The sequence below is a fragment of the Lathamus discolor genome, chromosome 4 (assembly GCF_037157495.1).
Source record: "Lathamus discolor isolate bLatDis1 chromosome 4, bLatDis1.hap1, whole genome shotgun sequence".
Lineage (NCBI taxonomy): Eukaryota > Metazoa > Chordata > Aves > Psittaciformes > Psittacidae > Lathamus > Lathamus discolor.
In genome coordinates, this window is record NC_088887.1 from 971,188 (window position 1) to 993,616 (window position 22,429).

Sequence of the window (22,429 nt, forward strand, 5' to 3'; positions counted from 1 at the left end):
AGAGCAAATTAGTCATTTTTTCCTGAATACTATCTTAAGCATAAATCGCAAAATGACTCTCTTTGTTTTGCCTGTTCGGAATGTTCTACACCTTGTCTTGCACTGCACCATGCCACTGGAAATTACTTGCAATATTCACAAAGACTTCCTCATCCCTACTCCCACTGACAGAAAACATATACTATTCATTATTTTGATGCAAATGAGGGAGTAGTTAAGCGTTTGTTTTAAAAACAGGGCGCTTGTGCATTATTTAATTCCCTAAACCAACAAACCATGTATTTGCATTTATACAAATTGGTCTCGCCGTTGCCATGCTTGAAACAAAACATTTACCAAATGCACAGTGAATTCTGGCCTGTAAGACCTTTCCTAGCCTGTAAGTCCTTTCCTATTCTAGGTTATTTTGCATTCAGATAATTCTTAGAGTTTGACCCTTCTGTCTCTTCTCCCAGCCACAATCTATTACTAGCTTTGTCAGGCTTGCCCACATCAGTAAAGAAGGCCCTCAAATCGTAACGGAGCCCAAGCTTTTGCAAAACCAGCATGTAGTATTAAAAGCACAAGAAGTGAAAAACACAGTAGGAATGTAACTTTGAACTGGGTTAGGTGGTCACCTCAATGCAGTTCTGAAGAACGCCTCTCAAGATTTTGAGGGGTCTCCAGGCTCTACAGCAAGAAAAATACTCAATATCCGTACTAATGAGTACTCTACTGCTTTCAGACATGCAAGAATAAAACACTGGATGGGAAATACAGATCAGCTTCCATAGGAAGACAAAAAGATTAATGATTCTTAAAAGTAGTATTTTTTTTGGAATCTGCTTGTTAATATGCCCATAGAGAGAAATCTGCTGTGAAAACAGAGGACAGAGCTCTGCTGACCAGTCAGCCTAGAAAGGGAAGTATTGTAAAAATGGATTGCATAGCATGCTTTACACAGTAAAAAGCTAGTAATAAAAATAATGATGTGGAAGTACAGAAGGATGTTTTGAACTGAAGGCGATGCTTTAGTTTCAAGGTTCTAAAACCGAAATATCCTCACCCCACTTTACAGAGAACAAGCACTATCCGTGAGGAATGAACACACAGGCTGTGTTATTCTAAACCTAGCCTGTACTATGGTAATGTTTAAGTATTCTTAGTTGCTAGCCATCATGTAATGGTTTTTCCTTTTTTGAGAACAGCAAATGTATTTGCAGAACAGACAGGTTTGTCTTTGGTTTCCAGGAGTTTTGGGGAAGTTCCCGTCCAAGAGTTCACATCGTCACATGGTAAAGTGAGACAAACCACTTGACACTTCAGATGTCCCCACCAGAAAATTCCTCCGGAGGGACCACATGACATGCACTGTTCGTATTTTCAGATTTTGCTCATCAGGCTTCCTTCACATGACAGTGTGGGCTACACGTTGATCACACTGTGCTGTTAGCTGCGCAACTTGCTGTGTGAGTTCAGGGCGCTTGTTTCCCCCCCCGCTACGAAGCAGCACCGCTTACTCAGACCAAAACAAGAATAAAGCAGTGCGGGTGAGAACAGTTCCTGCATTACATTACTTCAAAGGGGAACCTGCCTGACTTTTAGGGCAGCCAACTTCCAGAGGTGACAAATGAGCCCTCCTTTGCTCTTCGGCACATTTCTTTGTGCGGCAAGGTGTAGTGAGCTATTTCCCTTTACCCAATCATCTGCTACATCAGTTAAACCAGGTGAAGCTGATTATTGTTATCACTGGCTCCTTTTCCCCACTGTGGCTAGGGTGAGGACAACACGCGACCCTCCGCGTTTCCAAACGCACAGCAGAACGCGCACTGTAATCACGACTGTTCTAGCTGTAGGTTTGAATCCTGGCGCTCTGAGAGCAGGACCCGGGCAGAAGCCCCCGCAGCGAGCCCATGCAACGAGGGGCAGTGCACGACCGCCGGGTGACGGGGGGGGGCTCGCCCCGCCGCCCAGCGGGCCCCGGGGCAGCGGCTCGGCCCCCGGCCGGGCAGCAGGGGCGGCGGCCGGCGCTGCCCGCGGGCCTTCCCCCGCCCCGCTCGGCCGCGCCGTGCGGCGGGGCGGGGCCACGGGGGGCGGGGCCAGCTGCGCCGCCCGGCCCCGCCCCTGCCGCCGCCGCTCTCAGTCCTGGAGCGCCGCTCGGCTGCCAGAGGGGAGCCGCCAGCCGCTCCGGTGCGGAGTCGCTCCTCGCTGCGCGCCGAGAGGGCGAGCAGCCGCCCCGCCGCCCGCGAAGTTGCCGCTGCCGCCGCCCGGGGAAAGCCGCCGCCGGCCCCCGGCCTCGGAGGCCAAGGAGCCCCCGCTCCGCTGCGAGGGACGAGAGGCTCCGGCGGGCGAGCCGCGCCGCGCCGAGCCGCCTCCCGGTCCCGCGGCGGGCAGGCGGGATGATGGAGCCCCCCGCCGCCGCCCGCGCCTCCTGCCGCCGCCGCCCGCTGCCGCCGCCCCTGCTGTGCCTCCTGCTCGCAGCCCTCTGCCTGCCGCCAGGTGAGCGCGCGTCCGGGGGAGGGGGCGGCCGCCACCGCGACCGCGCCGTCCCGGCCCGCGGAACTTGGCGGAGGGGAGGCTGGGGCCGCAGGTGTGGGTGCGCGCCCGGGGCTCGCTGCTGCCGCCGGCGCCGCTCCTTCGCCCGAGCGCCCCGGCACCCACCTCGGGGTCTCCGCGCCGCCGTGCCCCGGCGTCCGCGCGGCTGCTGGTGCCCTCGGTGTCCCGCTTCGCCCCCGCGGGGAGCGGGCTGGGGCTCGTCTGCTCTGCCCCCGCCGCTGGCCCCTGGGGAGTGCGGCTGAGGGCGGCCGGCTTGTGCCGCCTCTCCGGAGGGCAAGGCGGGAGCTGCCCCAGTGGCGCTGCGGGGCTGCGGGAGCGCTCTCGCCTTCCCCCGCGGTCAGCGCGGCGGGGTCCCGCCGGGGCGTTGCCAGCGGCCGCGGTGCAGCCGGCGAGCAGGGGCTGCCCCGCGGCGGGGAGAGCCGTGGCTCCGTGCGGCGCCCGCTTCGCTTTCAGGGCGAGCCGCGCGTCTCCGCAGAGAGCCGCCAGCAACTTCGGCCCTCCGGCCGCTGCTGCCCGCCCCGCCTCGGTACCGCCGGGCTGCTGGGGCGCCCGCGGCTGCCCGCTGCTGCGAGACCGGCGCTGGCCGGAGGCCCCGGGTGCCCGGGCAGCGCCGTCGGCGCGATGCGGGCGGGGAGCGGCGCCGCCGCGGGGTCCCCCCGTCCTCCCCGCTCCGTGCGCGGCGTGAGGCTGCTCCGGCGGTTCGGGCTCGCGTGGGTAACTTCCCTCTCGTAAACGTACCCTTGGGGCGCTCGGGAAGCGCAGGTAGCGCTCAACACCCCGATTGTCTGGGGACTGGTTTGGCCGTGAGGTGTTCGTAGGCTTTATTTTGTAAATATTTAGAGTGAGAGCGAAGTCTGAGGGAGAAGCTGTGAAGTGAGGAGTCCTGCGTTCCGCGCGGCGAACGGCGCATTATTCTTGTAGAAAGAGCGTCAGCCTGTGGTAGCATTTTGTACTGCTTTAAGAAACGGCTTTGCCTTTACGTGGCTGCCTTTGCAACCGGGAAGGGTTTGCAGAAGTGTTGGAGCTGGTGCGTTTTCACTCCTGGCCTCTGCCTCGTTATTACGGGCTCTCCGCTTAACCATTTACGTGCAGCAGGTTCTCATTGCGCTGAAGATAGCGACGGACCTTTTTCACTAGATGTGTTTATGTTCATTTTGTGCAAGCTCTAGTTAAGTGGAAACTAGCTACAGCAATGAAGTAGGGCTGCTGAAGCTTTCATTTCAATTAGACAAGTCCAAAAGCTCTGAGGAGAACAAAAAGCAGTATTGGAACCGTAAGCAGTATGCCAGGCTGTTCTGCTAGGCTTTTGCTTTGGTAAATACAATCACTGTAGGGCATAAAAAATACCTGACTTGGTGGCAGAGCTTACAGACAGTACTGGTTCCTGTGATGCAAGAAAAGTCTTCAGGAAAGATAGTTCGTTTTATGAAATCTCAAAGCCATGTGGAACATCAAGAGAGATAAGCACCTCAGCCTCTAAGAAGCAGGAGTTGACTCCTGTGGAGAGATTTATCTCAGTAAATGTGTATTTATCTCGCTGATTGTGCTACTGTCTACATTTTCACATTGAGGGGAACTTGAAACCGTAAAATATTAAATCTCGAGGGTTGTGTTGATGGAGGTGTATAAAAAGGTGGGACTTGACCAAATATGATCTAAATAGATTGGAGGTAAAGCCATTTACCTAGCTCTTTCTGCTCTTCGTTTTTGTCCTCTCAAGGAGAAGCTCAGGCTGTATAGGCAAATACATATGGGGACAAACCAGCCACACCTCAGCTTAGAAACTTTCCCTGTACTACTGGCAATGCCTGGAAAGCCTGATATAACATTTAAGCCTCTAGTTCTCTGCTTCTTCTGGGGAATATAAAGGATACTTAAATATAAATATATATATAAATCTTACTATAGACTTCACATTCCTTTCTCCTTGATACTTCTGCTGTTTTGGATGATAGCTAGTTTGCTGTTATCCGCAACAAATTCAGGATATATTGCTTTAGGTGCTTGGCTTTGGGGAGTTTCCTTTCAGGCTTGCATACAGAAAGTGATAGATAAGCTATTAAGAGCATATTAAAAGCTGATGTGCATCAGGTGTAGATGTGTCCAGCAGTATTCAAGCAGGCTGGTGATCCTCAAGAGAAATTTGGAGGTTCTTCACAGAATAACCTGGCTAGGAATATACCCATTTACAAAAGGAGGGGGGTCCAGGTCTGCATTTGGCACAAAGAGACTACCTGTAAGTTGGGCTGAATGAGAACACCAGTTAAAATCTCATGCTGATGTAGAGGAAATACTCTGTGTGTGAAAAGAAGGTCAACTCTTAATCAGGAACTAATCATGATCTTTGTAGCTTCCCCTTTCCCCCTGGTTCTGGTGAATTGTAACTATGAAGCTCAGAGTCTCTCATGCTATGTTTTATTACATAATTTATTACTAAAGACTTGTTACATATTGCTACATTGCGTAAGGGTAGGGAGGCTGTAATGTGTAGTCTTCTTACCTACACGAGGCTGTGTTCTCGCCCTGCACTGCGTTTTTTGGCGGTTTTATTTTCCTGGTGTATATGGTGTGACATTGATCCAGGAAAGCTGGCTTTCTGTGTTAAGATCTGAAGTTTACATGCGTTTTCTGAAACTGAAGTCAGGAAACGGCTGAACCACGTACCTGTGTTTCGATATGCGTGTGTCTGTGGCCCGATACATAGGTAGCAAAGGCAGACCAATTTTTAAGTGGGTTATAAGTTGCAAACCAGTTGCTTTGAGAAGTGTTTATGAGAAGTATGTTTAAAAACAATTTTGCTTGTTTGTTCTTTTGCTGTGAATATTCTGGAAAAGTCTCTCAACATAAATTATTTTTCTTGTACTCGGCTGGCTTTCTAGCACTTCTCATAAGGCAGAGGGCAACAACAGAAATCATTCAGTCTCTGAAGTTACAGCCCATAGATTTTTACTGGAGAAAATATATGTTGTTATGTCTGTTGTTATGTTATGTATATATGTTATGTTATGTGTATATAAATATCTCTGTCATAAGTCATATTTAATTCCAAGACCTCTTATTTCCAATTTGCAACCCATGTCGGAGTAACATTCTTCCTTACAGTACCATCCATTCTCCTTCCTGAAAGTAACCTACGATGCTGATGTGTGAATCCCAGGGTAAATAGTTCCAGCTGTCTTTGTAGTGGAAGTTAACCTATTTGGCTTATTTTTGGCCAGAAGTTTTGGGGAACAGAATCTCTCTGAATAGTCATGCAAGATGACACATGAAGGGGAAAAGAAAGAAAATAGCATAAAGTGTTTTACATAATTCACATTACATCTGTGTTATCAGAATGAAACTACCATCTCTGTTTTTACAGATCTCCTACTTCTCTAGTGTGGTTTATGGTGCGAAGCTGTAAGTGCTCACTGCAGATATCCATAATGTCATATCTGATTACGTATGGTGCAGGACCTCATATAAAAGCAAGCATTATTGTAGTGTCAATAGCTTCAGTGTGTTGGCTGGTCATACCACATCACATCACCACAGGCTTTCTGTAGAAAGGTAGCCCTTTCTGTAGGCTACCACAGGGACTTTCCAAAGAGTATTTTTTGACAAAGTGGTTTTGGACTGGTTGAGTAAAACAAAAGCAGATTGCTGAATAGGAAACCAGCTACGGAGGAGCCAGGCCTATCTGTACGTACTGTGAGCCTGTTAACGCTTGAGACACTGAATGGACTTCATAGGAGCTATAATTTGTAATTGGATCTAGATAATCAATGTTCAGTTTCCCCTTTATGTGACCTGCACTACATGACCGTAAGCATGATGGTCACAGATAAGTTGGCCCAAGGTCTGGTCTGCAATGCTTGTTCCACTGTGGTTTCACACATTTTTATGTGTGTATTTTTATTACGTTACCATGCTGATTGTGGAAACTGGTTTGGTTGGTTGGTTTGTTTGTTGTATTCACATAACTAATAGTACAGCTTTCTGCAAACTGATACAGGGCTGGAGTTTTGAGAGACATTGCTGTGTCTAAACCCCATAGTCTTCAGGCTCTCTATTCAGTGCTCCTCAAGGTTCCTCTGGGTTGGCTAGGGTATACCTTTTTCCTCCGGTAAGACAGTCATCTTTTTATTAGAAAATGCATGTACGGGAATTGAGGACCTGTTGCAGTGTGCTGATTTCTCTTGAGTTCCTCTGCTTTCAAGAAAACAGTTACGCTTCCATGCACTGATGCTCAAATGAGACTCTTCAAGAACTGTAAATGCTGTAGGGTGATAATTAGAATTGACTCGAGCAGAACGTGATTTTTCCAGGAAAAACCTGAACATTAACATCTCCCCTTGATTTGCAGTTGTTGAGCATTATCTTCCCTGAAGACAAGGTTTTGACCTACACGTTCTGTATCTTGTTTTTAATAAGAACAGGATGAATATTAAAGGAGGCTGTGCATTCCTGTCTTTAATATGCTTGAAAATGAATCTCCTCTTTTAAAGAGGAGATTGTGGTACAACTGATGTGCTGACAATCTGCTACTGGCAGCGATTGGATCAAGTTTTTTCCTTTTTTCCTTCCCCAAAAGTTCTGTTTTGCCTTTCTTCTTCCCATCGTGTTTTATTGAGGATGGCTTGGATCATAGTTGCTCCTATACCAGTGGATATTAGTTTGCTCCTTCAAAGTGGTGGCTGGCTCTTTTGAGGAGTATCTGCCTTGTTTAAGACGCAGTTGCCTTTCTTCTCATCCATGTAGGTCTCCAGAAAGGCAAATAAATATTTACTTACTAAAACAACTGCTGAAATATTTACTTACTAAAACAACTGCTGTTTCTATTGAACTGGTACTTCTGTTGTTGATAAGAAATGTGCCTCTTCTGGGAGGTAAAAACAGAGAGAAAGCGATAAAACAGTGGAGAGAGAGAGAGCGCCTGCAGCTTTAGGGTATGATTTTTAGAGGTTATCAGGGGTTAGAACAGTTCTGTAATGTTTGGTTAGAAAGCATTTGAAGTGCTTTCAATAGCAATGGAAATACTAAGCTGTTCCCTTGATAAGAAGCAAAAAGTGCATTTGTGATTTAATGAGTGTTTCGGCAGTCTATATACCCATATCATGTGCTTTCAATTAAATTTTACTCTGCATAGTTAACCCCCGATTGTTTCCTGCTGTGGCTGCCCCACCTGTAGCACCTCCTGGTATCGTTAAACATGAGCATTTGTTGCAGCAACTTTGGTCCTGAGGGAAAGCGCTCAAACAGCAGCCAAATCTTGAACATCACCTCAGGTCTCATGGAGAGCAGAAGTCCCCAGGGCTGGAGCCCTGGCCGGGGGGAGACATTTTGGCATGTGTCAGAAGCTCTGTACTGTGGTGGTCCCCTGCCCTTGGCTAGTGTTACCTGATGGGTGCATCCCAGCTGGCTGGGCTGGAAGGCTTTGGTTTTTTAACAGAACATTGATTCTGCCCACAGTTGACATCCTTTAAACTTGAAGAGATATTGGCAGCTAATTCAATAGAGGGAGCTCCACTACCTTTCTGTTGAAGCAGTGTGTCTGATTTTCCCAGACCTCTGCCTTCAGCTTGAAAGTTATATTCAAAGTCTTTGTTTCTTCGCAGTGTTCTGTGGTGCCAGGCTTTGTTTCTGAAGGCATCTTACTTTCATCACAGGCTTCCTGTTGCATGAAGGAGAAGGAAGGGCAAATCTGAATTACATGATAGACAAACCCCAAAAGATGACTCAATTAGAGATACTTCCCTTTTGCAGCAAGGCATTGTGTGTGTTTTAAATGGGTGCGCTGTAGAATCAGGTTTTTAAATGACCTTTCCCTGGGCTTCATGAAGAAACTCAAAAAGAATTAGAGTAAAAAGAGGGTACTTTCCAGGGATGAAATTGGCCAAGTGGTGTTGCATGGTAATAGGGCTTAAGCAGGATAAGGGAATGGTTGTACTGGATAAAACTGTTATGGCAAGAGAAAGGGATATATTGAGTAAGACCTTTATTTAACAAAAATGATTTTTTCAGCAAGTTCTTCAAAGATGATAAAGGAAAACTGAAATACATGTGCCATTTTATAAACAGTCTGGATTCTGGGCTATCCTAAAAGAAAGCCAGTTTAGGCATGTGCTGGTATCCTTTTAACCCATTCTGTGGCTCTAATACGGAAACAGGTACATACAGAAAGCTGGTAACAGGTACATACCGCAAGCTAGGGCTTTACATTTTTCTTGGATCCTTTACTTTACTTGGATTACTTTACTTGATGATCTTTATTGGATCATAAGACTTTTTTAAACCAATCATGAAGCCCCATTAAGGACCATCCCTTCTTAAAAAAAAAAAATCCTTTAAATTGGGTCACCTTCAATAAAACTTGTAATGAAGCCCTTCTTTAACTAGAGAAAATAACTGTAGCTATTTGATAATGAAATAGATGTAGCTTGTCTACAGCTGGAGTTAAATGTGGCATTTTATATGATCGACATCTAAGATTTTGTTGTTCTGTGTCAGGTTTGGGGTTTTTTTGAGTGAGTGTTTTGGTTGGTTTGAGGGTTTTTTTATTTGGTTTGGTTTTGTGTTTTAGAAAGGGGAGCAACTCATTTTCCAAGGACTTGCTGTTGAGCGAGTTATCATGCTGCCCAGGAAGAATTGCAAAGGCTCATATTTCAGAAAGGCAAGGGAGTGCTGATGCGATTTGTCTCTGGGGGGTATGGTAAATGTTCACATAAAGCTCTGTAACTAGGTAGCTTACAGAGAATACCCAGTTTGGACTGGGCTTAAAAGCAGATGGTTGAATGCAAGTGTGAGGTCCTAATAGTACTGTGAGATGGGCTTCTTTAATTGTAGTTTCTGAATTATTTTGCTGTTGGTTATCTAGATTATTAGCCTGGGTATTATTCCTTTCTGGTTTGGAGTTTCATGAAATGTAGAAACCAGCATGCATTTAGCAGAGTGAGTTCTGTGACTCATGCAGGTAAAATCATATTTGTTTGTTGGCTTATTCTAGTAGTTTTGGAGAACAGAGTTGAAAATGGCCTCTACCTACAGTGGCATACATGGAACAGACAAAGAAGGGTGAAGAATGGACTGTTTAGGCAGGATTTGGGGAACTTCAGGGTAGCCACGTAACTTCAGTAGAGATAGGGGTTCTGAATTAACTTCTTCATTCGTGATACTGCACATCAAGTTATATAGCAAGTGCTTGCGTATGGAGCGTAGGGTAAGTATTATCTTAAAAGTCAGTCATTGACACAGCATTGTGGGATTTGCTTTCTCAAACTGGGGAAGTTGAATGCTTCTGACTGCCAACAAAGCGGTGTGCTGACAGCTAGTAATGTAAATCAAGAGAACACTCGCATTTTACTAGTGACAGTTTGAAAACTTAGAAAGGGGATAGCTTCTCCAACTTTAATTCATGACTGAGATGTATGTCAAGTTTGTTTAACATTATTCCTCAGTTCTCAACTACTGCACAACTTATTGCTAATCCTGAGCCCTGCCTTTAGTAATGCAGAGCTTGCTGTGCAGAGCCTGCTGTGCAGACAGCTCTATGGTTTGAAGCAGTCACTGATACATAAACAAATCATGGCCGCATAAATGCGGCTGCATAAATTTATGTTTTGCATCTTTGTTGCCAGTGTAAGTGCATACTTTTTTTTTGTGTGGAATATTTAAAAGGTTTAGCTCTTGACGTGGCTTTTGAAACGGGGCTTTGGAGGGGCAACTGTTCCGCAGTTTACTTTGACCTTGCTCATCACACTGCTATTGAATGATGCAACAGGTTCTGTCTTAGCTTTGAAGTCCTAAGTACAGCCTTTACTCTAGAGATTTAACTCCAGTTAATGTGTGGTGCCCCACAGCAGCGAATTCCTAAGTGCCTGTGTGAATCTCTGATGTTGGTGTGGGGCATTCGAAAGTTTGCCTGCAGGTTTGGTAAGGGTCAGGGTCTGGTATTTCATCCAGACTCAGTTATGCCTGCAGGTCATTTCTTGTCGTTGCTTATCGCTTTAAGTACCCTGCAGCGTTAAATCTAAAACTTCTGCACAGCTGCTGGGCAGCGGGGGGTGTGGGACTCCGAAGCTTTTGAAATAGTGGAAAATAAGTGGCATGTTGCAAAGCTGATAACCATGGATGTAGAAGCAGCGGGTTAACCATTATTTGGTTTAGACTCAGACTTTATTCTGTGCATCTGAACACAGTATTCCTGCTTTGTTAGAAAGTTCTTGCCTTACCTCGAAAGAGCTGTGAGCCCTTGGTGTCTGCAGCCACAAGGAAGCTGCTGTAGGACCAGGGAAGGCAAACTTTACGGTCTGCTGTATCAAAATATTGCTATAATATTGATATTGCTAATATCAAAATATTGGCTGATACGGGCCAGAAGAGATGTATCGTGTCTGCGGGGAGCCAAAGTGAGGACAGGAGCTGCAGAAATAAGAGTTGTGTTTTCTCAGAGGTCTTGCTGTGGGGGTGGGAGTGTCACTGGGTGCTGAGGCACGCTGGCAGCGATAGCCTCTGAAGAGCCTGTTGGCTGTCATCGTCACGCAGACGGGGGCTTGGAGCACTGCTGCAGCCAGCGTGGCAGCGTGGCTTGGTGACAGCAGCTTTGGAGTCACTCTTGGACAGCGTACAGCTCCAGAGCCAGAGGTCAGAAGCTCTTTGTAATGGTGGGCATCTGGGGTGTCCGTGGTGGTTGTTTCCATTCCATAAAAGGGGAAGGGTCTGTATTCCTCCAAGCAGAAGAAACTCCTTCTGAACTGCTGCAGAGTTACCCGCTTACTTTAGGGGTGCCTCGTTTTTTCTCCTGCTCTGGCTGGTGTGCTAAGCACTCTGCGGGTCACTTCTTAATCATTATGTACATCTGCAAGTACAGCAGTGATGAGGAAGGATGGGCTTCAGCATAATCAGTATGCTCATGATCTTTGGCTCTCTTTCCATTGCATCAGTGGCACAGGGCATAGGGGAATGAATAACTCAGTGTGTTCCCTTAATGAATGCTGAATGAGCAAGTGTGAGCTGCCAGAAGAAAAAGGCAGGGTGTTATGAGGGGCGATAGCCACAACTGGAGAGGAGGAGGGACAGCTTAATCGGTTTTATCTGGAATTCGCAGTCTGGTTTTATTAGATGTGGGAGTAGTTTTGAAAACTGACGTTGATGGTTCAGCCCAAAAGCATCTGAAATTTTTGGGTTAGAAGTGATTTTGAACTGTTTCTGGAAGTGAATGATTGTTACAGTTGTATATATGGTTGTTCCTGAGGGCCATGTAGAAGCTTCACGTTTGGAAGTTTAGCAGAAGTATGTATAAAAGCTTAGATGTACATTCTAATTCACAAAACGTATCATCAGTAGTTTGCTCTTTCTTGCTTTTCAGCTGATTGCTAGGCTTCCTTCTTGGTGTTGTCATCTGTAAACAGCGATGATTGAGAGGCTGTTTATGTAAGTGCGGAAGAGCAGGGTGCTGAGCGTGCTGGGAACTGTGACTCCTCATGAGCAGGCTCTGTTTGTACGATAGAATAACAGTTTTGGACATACTGTACAGCATCGACTTTTCTCATAAGCAGAGAAGGAGTTTGGTGCTGCATAGTCTGCAAGTTCTGTGACTGTGGTAAGCTCTACATAAAGCTTGAGGGACCATGTTAATACAAAATTGTAATAGAAGCTTTAAGTGGAATATTGCAATGAAAATCTTTATTTTCTTGCTAAAACTTTCCATAAAGTCTGGATGGGGGTTTTGGTGGGATTTTTTTATTAGTGCTTTTGTCATTCTGGGTTTTTTTCTTCTTTCTTTAAAGGTGGACCATTATCCTATCCTTAGGAAAGGAGGAGAAGGGTAGGTACTAGTTAAACAAAAAGTTTATCCAGGCTTGCATTAATTCCAGGTGTGAGGTTAAGACTGAAATCTTCCGTCTGAAAATAAAATGCTCAGCTCATCAGTTCCCCATTATCCTCCTCAGTGGCAATTTAAGGGGAGAAAAACCCTGTAAAGTGTCTTTGATTCCCTGTGCTCAGGGAAGACTGAGGCCTGGGTATGGCTCCAGGGTTGGGTGTATTTGTTGGGGTGTGTTTTCTGTTTTGTGTGCTTGGGGTTTGTGATTACGGTTTTTGTTTGGTGGTTGTTTTAATATCATTTAATGAAAGATGAAAGTGATAATTGTCTCTGGAGTAAGTGGCACTGTAAGGCAGGCTTTTCAAACAGTGATCTTTGCAGAGAGAAGGAAACTGTTGTGAATTGGGACTGAAAGAGGCTTGGGAGAGCCACTTTCCCCTTGGACAGCTCAGCAGTCCTGGACTGTTAAGCCGGGGTGAAAGTACCGCAGCATGCGTTTCCTTTAAGATGATTTGAGTGGTCAAAATCTGGTACTCTAGTGGTGAAAAAATGATCTAACTCTTACGTTTCTTGTGACATACTGCGTTTGCTTGAGCTACACATCAGACATAGTCAGCGCTTGGTAATGCTTTAGTTGCACCTGCAAGGCTAGGATGTTTTATATGATCTGCTTCTGCAATGAATGCACGTTCTTAGTAGTAGCTATTGCCAACATGCTGTTTGTGAGTCCGCAGTGCTTAACCTTGTACAGGTTGTATTTGCGGCTGTACCAGTAAGTTAGTGTTCTCCCAGTGTCAGGGCAGCCAAACTGTGCCCTGCAAGGCTCAAAGGGTGGGAATTGCCATGTGATAAGATCCTGAGCAGCACACATCCCAGATCAGAGAGCTCAGGGAGGTCCAGCAGCAGCAATCCCTTTGAGATGCTGTTTCTTCCCTGTGTTACAGGAAGGGACTGGACTGAGGGTTTATTGACTCTTAAGGCAGTCAGCAGCTACTGCTGCAGCTGAGGCACATCAGTGGGTTCATGATTTAGCCCTGGGACTGAGACCTCCTGTGTGCTTTATGTGTTGTAGGTGCTGTATTTTGCATATTGCCAGGTGTGATCTCTGCTTCTGGTGGTACATGCAAGTGGAGGTTTAAGATTTTATGGAGTGACTTGGCATGTGGATTCACAGTGAAAAAGCTTCTGCTTTTCTGCTGTTTTGTTTGGAGAGGAGTCTGAACTTGTCTTTCCAAGATCATTGGAAAGGGGAAAAGACACAAAAATGCAATGCTGAAACTCTTACCCACTGGTTTTTATTACCATCTGGTGTTTAAGGAAAAAAGCGTAAGATCTTCAGTTTAAAGAAAACAAAACGTAATAGAGGCATTTTTTATTTGTAAACTGCGCTTGAACATCAAAAGATATTTGGAAACATTTCAGGCTGAGAAATAGAAAATACTTATTTTGCTAGCATTGTTTGGTAAACTGCACTGTGTCATTGACTAGTTAATGTGTTTCTGATCTGTAGGTTCCAGAGAGTGAAGGCGTTTGAGGTCAGAACGGTTAAGGAAAGCTAGAATTTAGAATTGCAAGAGCAGCACTTTGGATCTTTGACAAGGGTGCATAAAGGAAGATGGATTGGTTTTATACTTAAAAGTTCATTTTTCTCCCATTGCTCTCTAAGCGCATGTTTATGACTGGAGCACACATGAATGGCTGAAAGAGAAGCTTGCTGTCAGTAACTGATGGTAGGGCCCAAGACATGGGTCAGCATCTCTGCAGGGGAGTAGCATACACAAACAAGGCAAATAGCTTACTTCCAGCATCTTAAACCAGGTATATCCCTAAAGCCTGCGCAAGGAAATAATACGGCAAAAGCATGGAAAGGAATCATTGCAGCGGAGACTGGGAAGGATGAGATGTCATTGGGGAAGGCCTTTAGAAGGATGCTGCCTGCACAGGAGGGGTGGCCCTTTCGATGGCCGGGAGGAGCTTGCCCATCTCATGGGTGTCTCCAGAGGACAGTCAGCTGAGCCTGAGGGGCTGCTGAAGAGGCAGTGGAAGTGGTGTTCGGGGCTTAGAGAGCAGGAGGAAGGAAGCCAAGGGCCCTGGCCGCAGCTGTGCGGTGCCAGCATGCGCTGCCTCTTTCACTGTGTGGCCATCAGGCCTGTGGAGGCATAAATCCGGATGGAGGAGGTAAGTCACTGCACAGAAGCGGCAGCTGGAGTTCTGCTGGCAAGTGAAACACGTTGTTCCAGAGAGCAGAAAGCTCTCTGGAAAGCGTTGGGATTGAGGAGAACCCTTGGTAGGAGTATTCTGGGGAGAGGAGTAGAAGGAGGTAGAAGAGAAAGCAGAGAGCACAATAAAACCCAGTTGTGCTGCCTTTTCCCTGCCTGTGTCACCACGGGCTCTCCTGCATTTGGCAGCTGCTCTGCCTCCTCCCTTCCCTTCCCTTTCACCTGCTGAATTAACAGGCCGTTCCCTTTGGTCAAGGCAGTGTTCTGCCACACCACCGTGCCCAGCTCTTTATGCTCCTTCTTGTCAGCCATACGACTCACTGTTATTTCCTGCCTTGGGAAGACATCTGCTTCCCCACAGGGATTTCTCAGAGCTGAAGTGCTCTTACCATGGGCTTCCATAGCCTGTGCTTGTTGGGCGATGGCCTGGACTGATGCGACCCTTCTGGACAGCCTCCCCTCTGCACTCTTGGGTTAGTGTACATGGAAAGCTGTTCATGCCAACAAGCTTTTATCTTTATTTTCGGGGCAGGGGAGGAGGGGAAAACCCTGAACGTGTTCTTCCAGTCCTTGCAAGAGGCTTGGTGTGTGAGGTGGTGTGTCAGGGAGAGGATAGTGTATGCTGAGCGTGATCACTGGGTGATCTAGATGTCTGTCTCTGTCCTGCTAAGCCATTAGCTGTGTTCTGGAGTACCGTGCACCTTACACTGTGGTCATTTCAGATGGTCAGGGAAGTCAGATCTCTGGAACAGAACAGCCGTATTCTGACATTTGGTTGGAATTAGTAAAACCACATTGTAACATTGGCTGTTGAATATGAGCACTGTAATGGATGTGGCTCTGTGACCCACTGCTGCTGAATTTGCAGCTGTCAACTGTTTCCTAGTGTGAGCCTTTTCATGCTGTGTTGGTGGCCGAAGTGGAGAGCGTCAGGCTGTGGTGGCTGACAGACACTGTAAGCCTGCAACAGCAATTGTGCCAAGTCACAAAATCCAGAAATTAAGCTAATGTAATGGTTTTAGGCCATGATCCAGCATGTGTTTTAAAACCCAGCTTTGAAATGGTTCAAGCATTTAAATATATTCTTAAAAACCTAACTCTTAAGCTAGAAGTAGGGTCCCTACGGAGGGGGCCCAAGAGGACATGGTCAGCCATAAGTGATGCTGTAGAGGCTGTCAAGGTGCTGGTTAACTGAGTTGTAGCATCTTTCTGCTCCTTGCAGAGGATGTCTGGCTATCATGGCTTGCAGAGAAACATTGCGGGTAGGGGGTTGATCTAGTTCAGTCGTCCTGAGTGTGATGCAAGTTCACCTCTCAGCTGACTTTTTAAGCCTCTGTTTTTAAATTGGTTTTTCCACATATAAAATATATGAGAAAGGATATTTTTATTTGGTGCTGTCAGCAGGGAATCTGCAGCTTACAAAGCTTTCTTGGGTATAATTTTAAATGAAGAAAATGCTTCTGTATAGAGTGAGGTTACCTCATCACTTTATTTTTATGATTGTTAATTAAAATGTGAGGAAATCCTTCAGAGCAGATTTGCAGTTTTGGCACTTTTATGAGACTTAACATGGGAGATCTATTTTTATAGTTATGCCTCTCACTAGTTTTGAGATTAGGATGTGCTTAAATGCATGGCTATCAAATTCTGTGATGGTTACTTGTTTATTTTGCAGTGTAGACCAGTTCAGTTATGGTCCCGTTCATGTGTTGTTTGTGTCCCACTTTTCAACAAGATGGTTATTGTTACTGCTGTTTAAAATAAACTTGTGTATTTTTCTCAATGTTAACTTTCAGGGAAGCATGTTTTGTTAATTATGAAAATTAATTTTCTTTGGATGGGATGACTGTAAAATGGAAGTGAAGGAAGGGTCACTGTGACTAACTACAAGCGACTTAAATAATCTAAACACTCTTGACATAAGTGGACACCTGTAAAGTCTTGGCTTACAGTTCATAAGATTGTGATAGGAAGTAAGAGCTACAGGAGGCTTACTGAGAGAAATTGGGGGTTATGAAACACCCCGTTCTCTGCAGGGGACAGGCACATCAGTGGAAGATTGAGGTTCTTTAGGCATGGTGCTTTCTATTTGAAGTTGTCTGAAGAAAGAATTGAAGATCTGAACAGTGTTAAGAAAAAGATATTTTTTTTGCCTTGCTCTAACTATGCCTATAATAGCATAAATCTTTTAATCATAGGCTCCTCTGTCATCTCAAACAACACCTCAGAGTGTTTGATTGCAGAATTTCCCAATCTAGGAATAATTAAGGCATGGAGAAAAGTGGTAAGATGTAAATTGTGAAGGAAGTCAGTCCAGCAAAAGTGAACACGATGAGAGTTCAAAGTCATTTGCCTTGACCTATTTGTGTAAGTGACCATGTGGAGAGCCTTGTGCACTAGGCCCGCAGGAGACTATGTAAAGGAGAGAAAGATGCTTTTCTTTTCTCCCTGTGGGCCATTAAACACAAGCTTTGGGGATTTTTTTTTGGTGCAGATCTAGAGAGGAAACACATCAGATAAACTATCAGGTAGAATAATTAGGGCTAATTATCTTACAGACTTTAAAGGCAGCATTTTATTAGAGGATCTCATTGTTCAAGGCTATAATATGTTTCCCTGATGCTTCTATAGTAGCCCAGGCACTAGCATGAATGTGCTTGCATGGGCAGACTGAACTGTCAAAAGCAAAGCAAGAGAAAGGAAGAAGGAGGGAGAATTGCTTCTTATGCTGGCAGGAACGCACATGCTGATGTGAGCTGTGTTTATACTAGCAGACTGTTCTGATACAGCTAATTAGTCAGAATGTCTACCAAAATATGCCTCAGATTATAGTCCTTTTGCAGGTGTTAAAGGAGAAAACAATGGGTGGAGTCTCACTGTTGGTGATGTTTAATAGAGGAAATGTGTTAAGGCTTTTATTTCCATAAACACATGGACAAAAATGAACGGAAGTTGAAACAAGAAAAGAGAAGGAAAAGCAAAAAGAGAAGAAGTGAAAGAAATAAAGGCTGGAGTGTTTTTTTGTGTGTCTTCTGAGAAACAGAAAGGTGGTGGTGGGGTGAACATTGAGAGGTGTGTCTTAGAATCATAGAATAGTTAGGGTTGGAAAGGACCTCAAGATCATCCAGTTCCACTGCCCATTCCCTTTTGGTCCTGCTGGAGCTCTGAGTGTGCTCTCCAGTGATGGTGCCAAGAGAAACACAGGATCGTGATACTTGCCAGATTTCTGTGACACAGATCTGCTCGGGAACCTTGTGGGATTATGACTGTTCCTGTCTCCTAGATTCCCTCCCAAACCAATATTAACTTCAGGTAACTTTTCATCTCATTGCATCTTGGGTCATTTACCCAGTATTAACACCATACACACTGAAGCAGTCAGTACAGTTTTTTGTGGTGATATTCACTCTTCGTTCATAGAGGGGAAAATAGACAGTGAAACAGGTGAACTGTTAGATAAAATATCAATGTTTCACATACAGGCTTTCATATTAGTGTAATTGGATGCATACTGAAAGTGAGAATCAATTATATAGCTGCTGCTTATCAGAAGTTAGCAAATGGTAAATGCGGTTTCATTTTTGTAATCAATTACCTAGCCCTGGCGCTGGTTAGCAAAGGTTAGAAGCTGTAATAATTTTCAGCAAAGGCCTACACATTATCTCAGTGTTCTACATGCTGTTTTAGGGAGACGAGGGAGAAATGTTTCTCTTCCCTCAAGTCTTTTAAACTAGCTTGTAAAAGATGAGGATCGACCCCGTCAATGTCTAAGCACAATTTGCATACATCCCATGACAAAGATGACGGAGTATACTTTCTCATTAGTCAAACACTTTCCCCCTCCACACACTTCTAGGCATAGATTACTCTCAGCCTTGTGAATTTAAAGGAGGTTTGCATCCCTGCATGGTTTGTTTATCACATCATTGGGCAGAACTGAGAGATAAGGGGGATAGTAACAAAGGGTAACCTTTATTATTATTTCTGTTTTCCTCTGACTTTCTCAGTAGAGATCCAGAATTCTTTTGAGTGCAGAAGTTATCTGTTGCTGGTGGCAGGCTAGGAACACATTGTGCCAGAAAATTGCCAATCTTCCAGTCCTGCTAGCCCATTGAAGCTGCTGCTGTTCATACATAAGCTTTCATGTTCCTATTCTTAAAGTACCTTTTTTACCTTGTTATCAAACAATCCTTCGGTTTGTTTTTTTCACATGTTCTAGCATTGTTGTTTGCTTATTGACTCTCTTTTATGATTGTATTTCTGGAGGCTTCTGCAGGCTTTGTTTCAGTTGCTTCTCTGCTGGATGGCAGCATATCCTGTCAGAGTTGCACACTGAAGTAGCAACAAAAGATCCTGTGTGCACTGTAATCCTTTTTCTTTTAGCCTGAAACTGCAGCTGTCAGAAATGGTTGGATCGAGTTGCTTTGCTGGCCAGGCCATTATTTACCAGTAGGATATTCCATTTGTTTGTGTTTCTGTTATTTTAGTGAAAATTAATTTCTTGTGAAAATGGTAGTCTTGTGCCTTTTTATGTTAATTCTTAGGAGCTTACAGTGCCCATAGGAAAAATAAATACTGAAACGTCTTATTCTACCTGTTGAGATTTTGCTCATTAGAAAACTTCTATTAAGTATGAAAAAAAGCCCTTCTTGTTCTGTGTTTATTTTATAGTTATTTACCAGAGTTATCTGTTGTTTCTTTTTCAAGGCTAGCTTTTATAGACGGGTTAGTTTTTATATTGCAGTATATTTTAGTGCTAGTTAGGCTCTTGTTAACTGCTTCAGTTTTCTGTCTCAGTATCATCTGGGTTTTTGACTGGCTTGAAGTGGCCTGACTGCTCCTCTGCTTTTCAGAGTGATGGGTAATATTTATGTGGATCTCGATGATCAGCCATTCTGAGCTTGTAGATTTTTTTTCTGTTGTGGGTCTATTTTTTGCCTCTCAGGTCCTCATTGGGAAACTCAATTGCCAGGTGCAGATTGCAGCAGCAGTGAAAATGAAAGCATTTCCTTGGTACACTTGATATCTTTATTTACCAGAAATCTCTATTTAACAGGAAGTGATGCTAGGAATAGCAACCCCTGCTAGCCTGTCTGGTTTGATTCTCATTCAGTTTTGATATCTATATTTAGTGGGGCTCTTCTTCTGTTCTCCAGGATTGTGCACATCTTCTTAAGTTGCCCCAACTTTCTGTACAAATCACAGTGGGGAATCCAGGTCACACAGACAGCTTAATAAACTTTTTGGTGAGCAGGGAATTACAGGGCAGGGCAAGTTTCTTCCGGCAATGGTTTTCTGGGGTGCTAGGTGCTGCCTGGGGCTGTGCAAGGATCCTTGAGTGAGCACAGCACTGGCGTGGTAAGATGGTAGCTGGTGGGCGTAAGGCTGTGCTAGGAGCTGATTTATGAAGAAGCTGCACAACTGAATTATCAGTAAAGCAATTTTCTTCTAGTTTTGTTGCTGCCTTGTTAAACACCAGAAGATGCCTGAGCTATACAGAATAGGTTGGAGACTTACAAGGCTCTTAAAGTCCTGTGTGCACAGGAGGAGGACGTATGAGTCAGCTCTGCCTTTGTAGAGATGAGAGGAAGCTTTTGGATTTACTGTGGTTCAGCACCACCACCACTTCCTCCTTTTTCCTGGTCAGGTAGGGTTGACCCACTAGCAGATGCTGCTGCACTTGTGAAGCAGTGCTGCACCATGGTGGGCTGGGGGAGCCGTAACTGGCTGGCTAACTTCTGGACAGGTAGAAAACTCAATGGAAGTCATTCCCATCATCACCTAAAATGACAGAATGAAAGAAATTAAGGAGCCTGTAAAGGGACTCTGCTACTGGATGAAGGGACAAATTGAATGGAGATGGAAAAGGTAAGTGAAAGGTGAAGGAAAAGAAAAGCGGAGGGAATGAGGGCCATTATAGAACTTTTTTTCATGAATAAAAGTAATATAAAAACCCCAACAAAACCACAACAAAAAAACAGAATGACCACCAAAGAAACCCCAACCAAAACTCCGCACTCCTGCCAACATTAGGCACTAAAGCCCACAAATGGTTTCTTAGCTTTCTAGTTTTATATTTTGAACAGCGTATAAAAATGATACAATGCTACTTGGTTTGTGTCTATTTGTAACTGAGTGTAATTAAGGCTTTTATTGCCAATAAACCTTTGTGATTCTGTGCAGTGAATATTATTTAAGTTCATTTTTATTATAAATTTCTCTTGATGATCAGTTGTTGAAGTATTTTTTACACTTACAAATCAATGACGTAAAGCATTTTGCTGGCAATTCATTATTACTTTTTTTCCCCAGAATAGGGAGTAAAAAGAGCAGTGCAACAGAGTTGATCCCAATGCTGCCATCTCCATTTCCTGTTTCACCTCAGGAAAATAGTATTTTTTCTTTATATACCTTTAATATAGGTTTAGCCATGCTGACTGAACGTGTGTTAAATTTTCTAAGGTTGCTACGTGAAAATCCTTTGGTTTGCTTTATTCCCCACAAGCTGCATGAGTTCAAATGCAGGGAAAGCAAGCTCTACTAGAGAATTTAATGAACCGGTGCCTACAGATTAACATGTACTTCTGCAGATGCTGCCTTTTCTTGTCCTTCCTTTGGGATGCAGGGTAACTCGTATGGGAAGGAGTGATGAAAGATGCTTTATAAACAACTGACTGGCTAAATAACTGATTAGGAAGGAAATCATGCACCTTAAAAGGATGATTCAATAAAAAACACCAGTTGCTGATTTATATATTTTTCCAAGCTTTCCACTTCTTTTGACATTGGTGTTCTAACCGACATTAAAATGCATGGTTACTTTTTTAGAGTTTTGTTTCTTCTCATACTCCAGAGCTTTATGAAACAAGCACAGGTATACCTGCCTTTCTCAGGCTATTGACAAACAGAGGAACTAACTGGTTGGCAAGAAAAATGTGGTTATGGGCTAATGTTGACAGTTTGACTCAAAATATTTTCCATATTGCTGCTGTTACAATAAACTTGGAATAAAGAAAGATGTAGTTGGGGAAAAAGGATCTTGGTAGGGGAAGGAAATCTATTTTACACTTGAAAGCCCCGATATATTATAAGTAACCATAACAGAAATGCAGGTATTACTTTAATCTTTAAATTTTCATTCAAGAAGGGTCATTTTTCGAGTTACGGTGAAGTAGTCTTGTAGTTTTGATGTCTGTGTAGAAAGACAAGTTGGAACTGAGTGGTAAAATAGTAGCAAGTTATATCATAGAAGCTTATCCTCTAATCTCTGTGTTATTGTTGAACTTTCTGATCCATTTGCCTACTTTGTGCTTGAATGTTTCTGTAGCATAGCAAAGTCAGAATCTACTTGGTGTAGATGTGAAAGGGTTTTGCTGGTGTTATACCTAATACCATTTCAAACTTATGATAAAACTGGCCCCAGTGGGGAGGATTTGCTACAGCTGTGCTCAAAGTCTCTGATCTGGACTGGATGAAATATGCCTTGTGATGTGCCCTTCTGTGATTGACTTTAGACATTGGAGGGTGTGGGAGAAGAACCGTGCTGCTGCTCTCCCCCAGGTGTACCCATGCTTCCTTCTTCAGGGATTATATCTATTGCCATATGTCAGAGTTGTGCCAAAAAGTACAGTAACTTGGATGTTTTGAGCCACAGCAGCAGTTACGAAGGACTGTCTTTTACTCTATGCTCAAAAGAAGGTGGCTGGCCTGATGGGACAATGGCCAGGATACAGCTGACAGAGCTGTAGGATGGTTTTGCAGATAGAAGCTGCTATCATCAGTGTCATGGTCTTGCTTGGACAAAATACTCAGGTTTGTGGTGTTGCACATTGCTTCATGACTGACTGAAAATTTGTTAGCTGTTATTTCCTCT

General features: G+C 44.5%; 1 protein-coding gene across 1 annotated transcript in view; it reads left to right on the forward strand.

The window, feature by feature from the left end:
- The first annotated feature begins 2,135 nt into the window (after positions 1–2,135).
- Positions 2,136–22,429, forward strand: part of ALCAM (activated leukocyte cell adhesion molecule) — a 121,580-nt gene continuing 101,286 nt past the window's right edge. The window contains 1 exon segment of the mRNA XM_065675934.1: positions 2,136–2,478. Within this exon segment, the coding sequence (XP_065532006.1) occupies positions 2,379–2,478 (100 nt within the window). The 5' untranslated portion in view covers positions 2,136–2,378.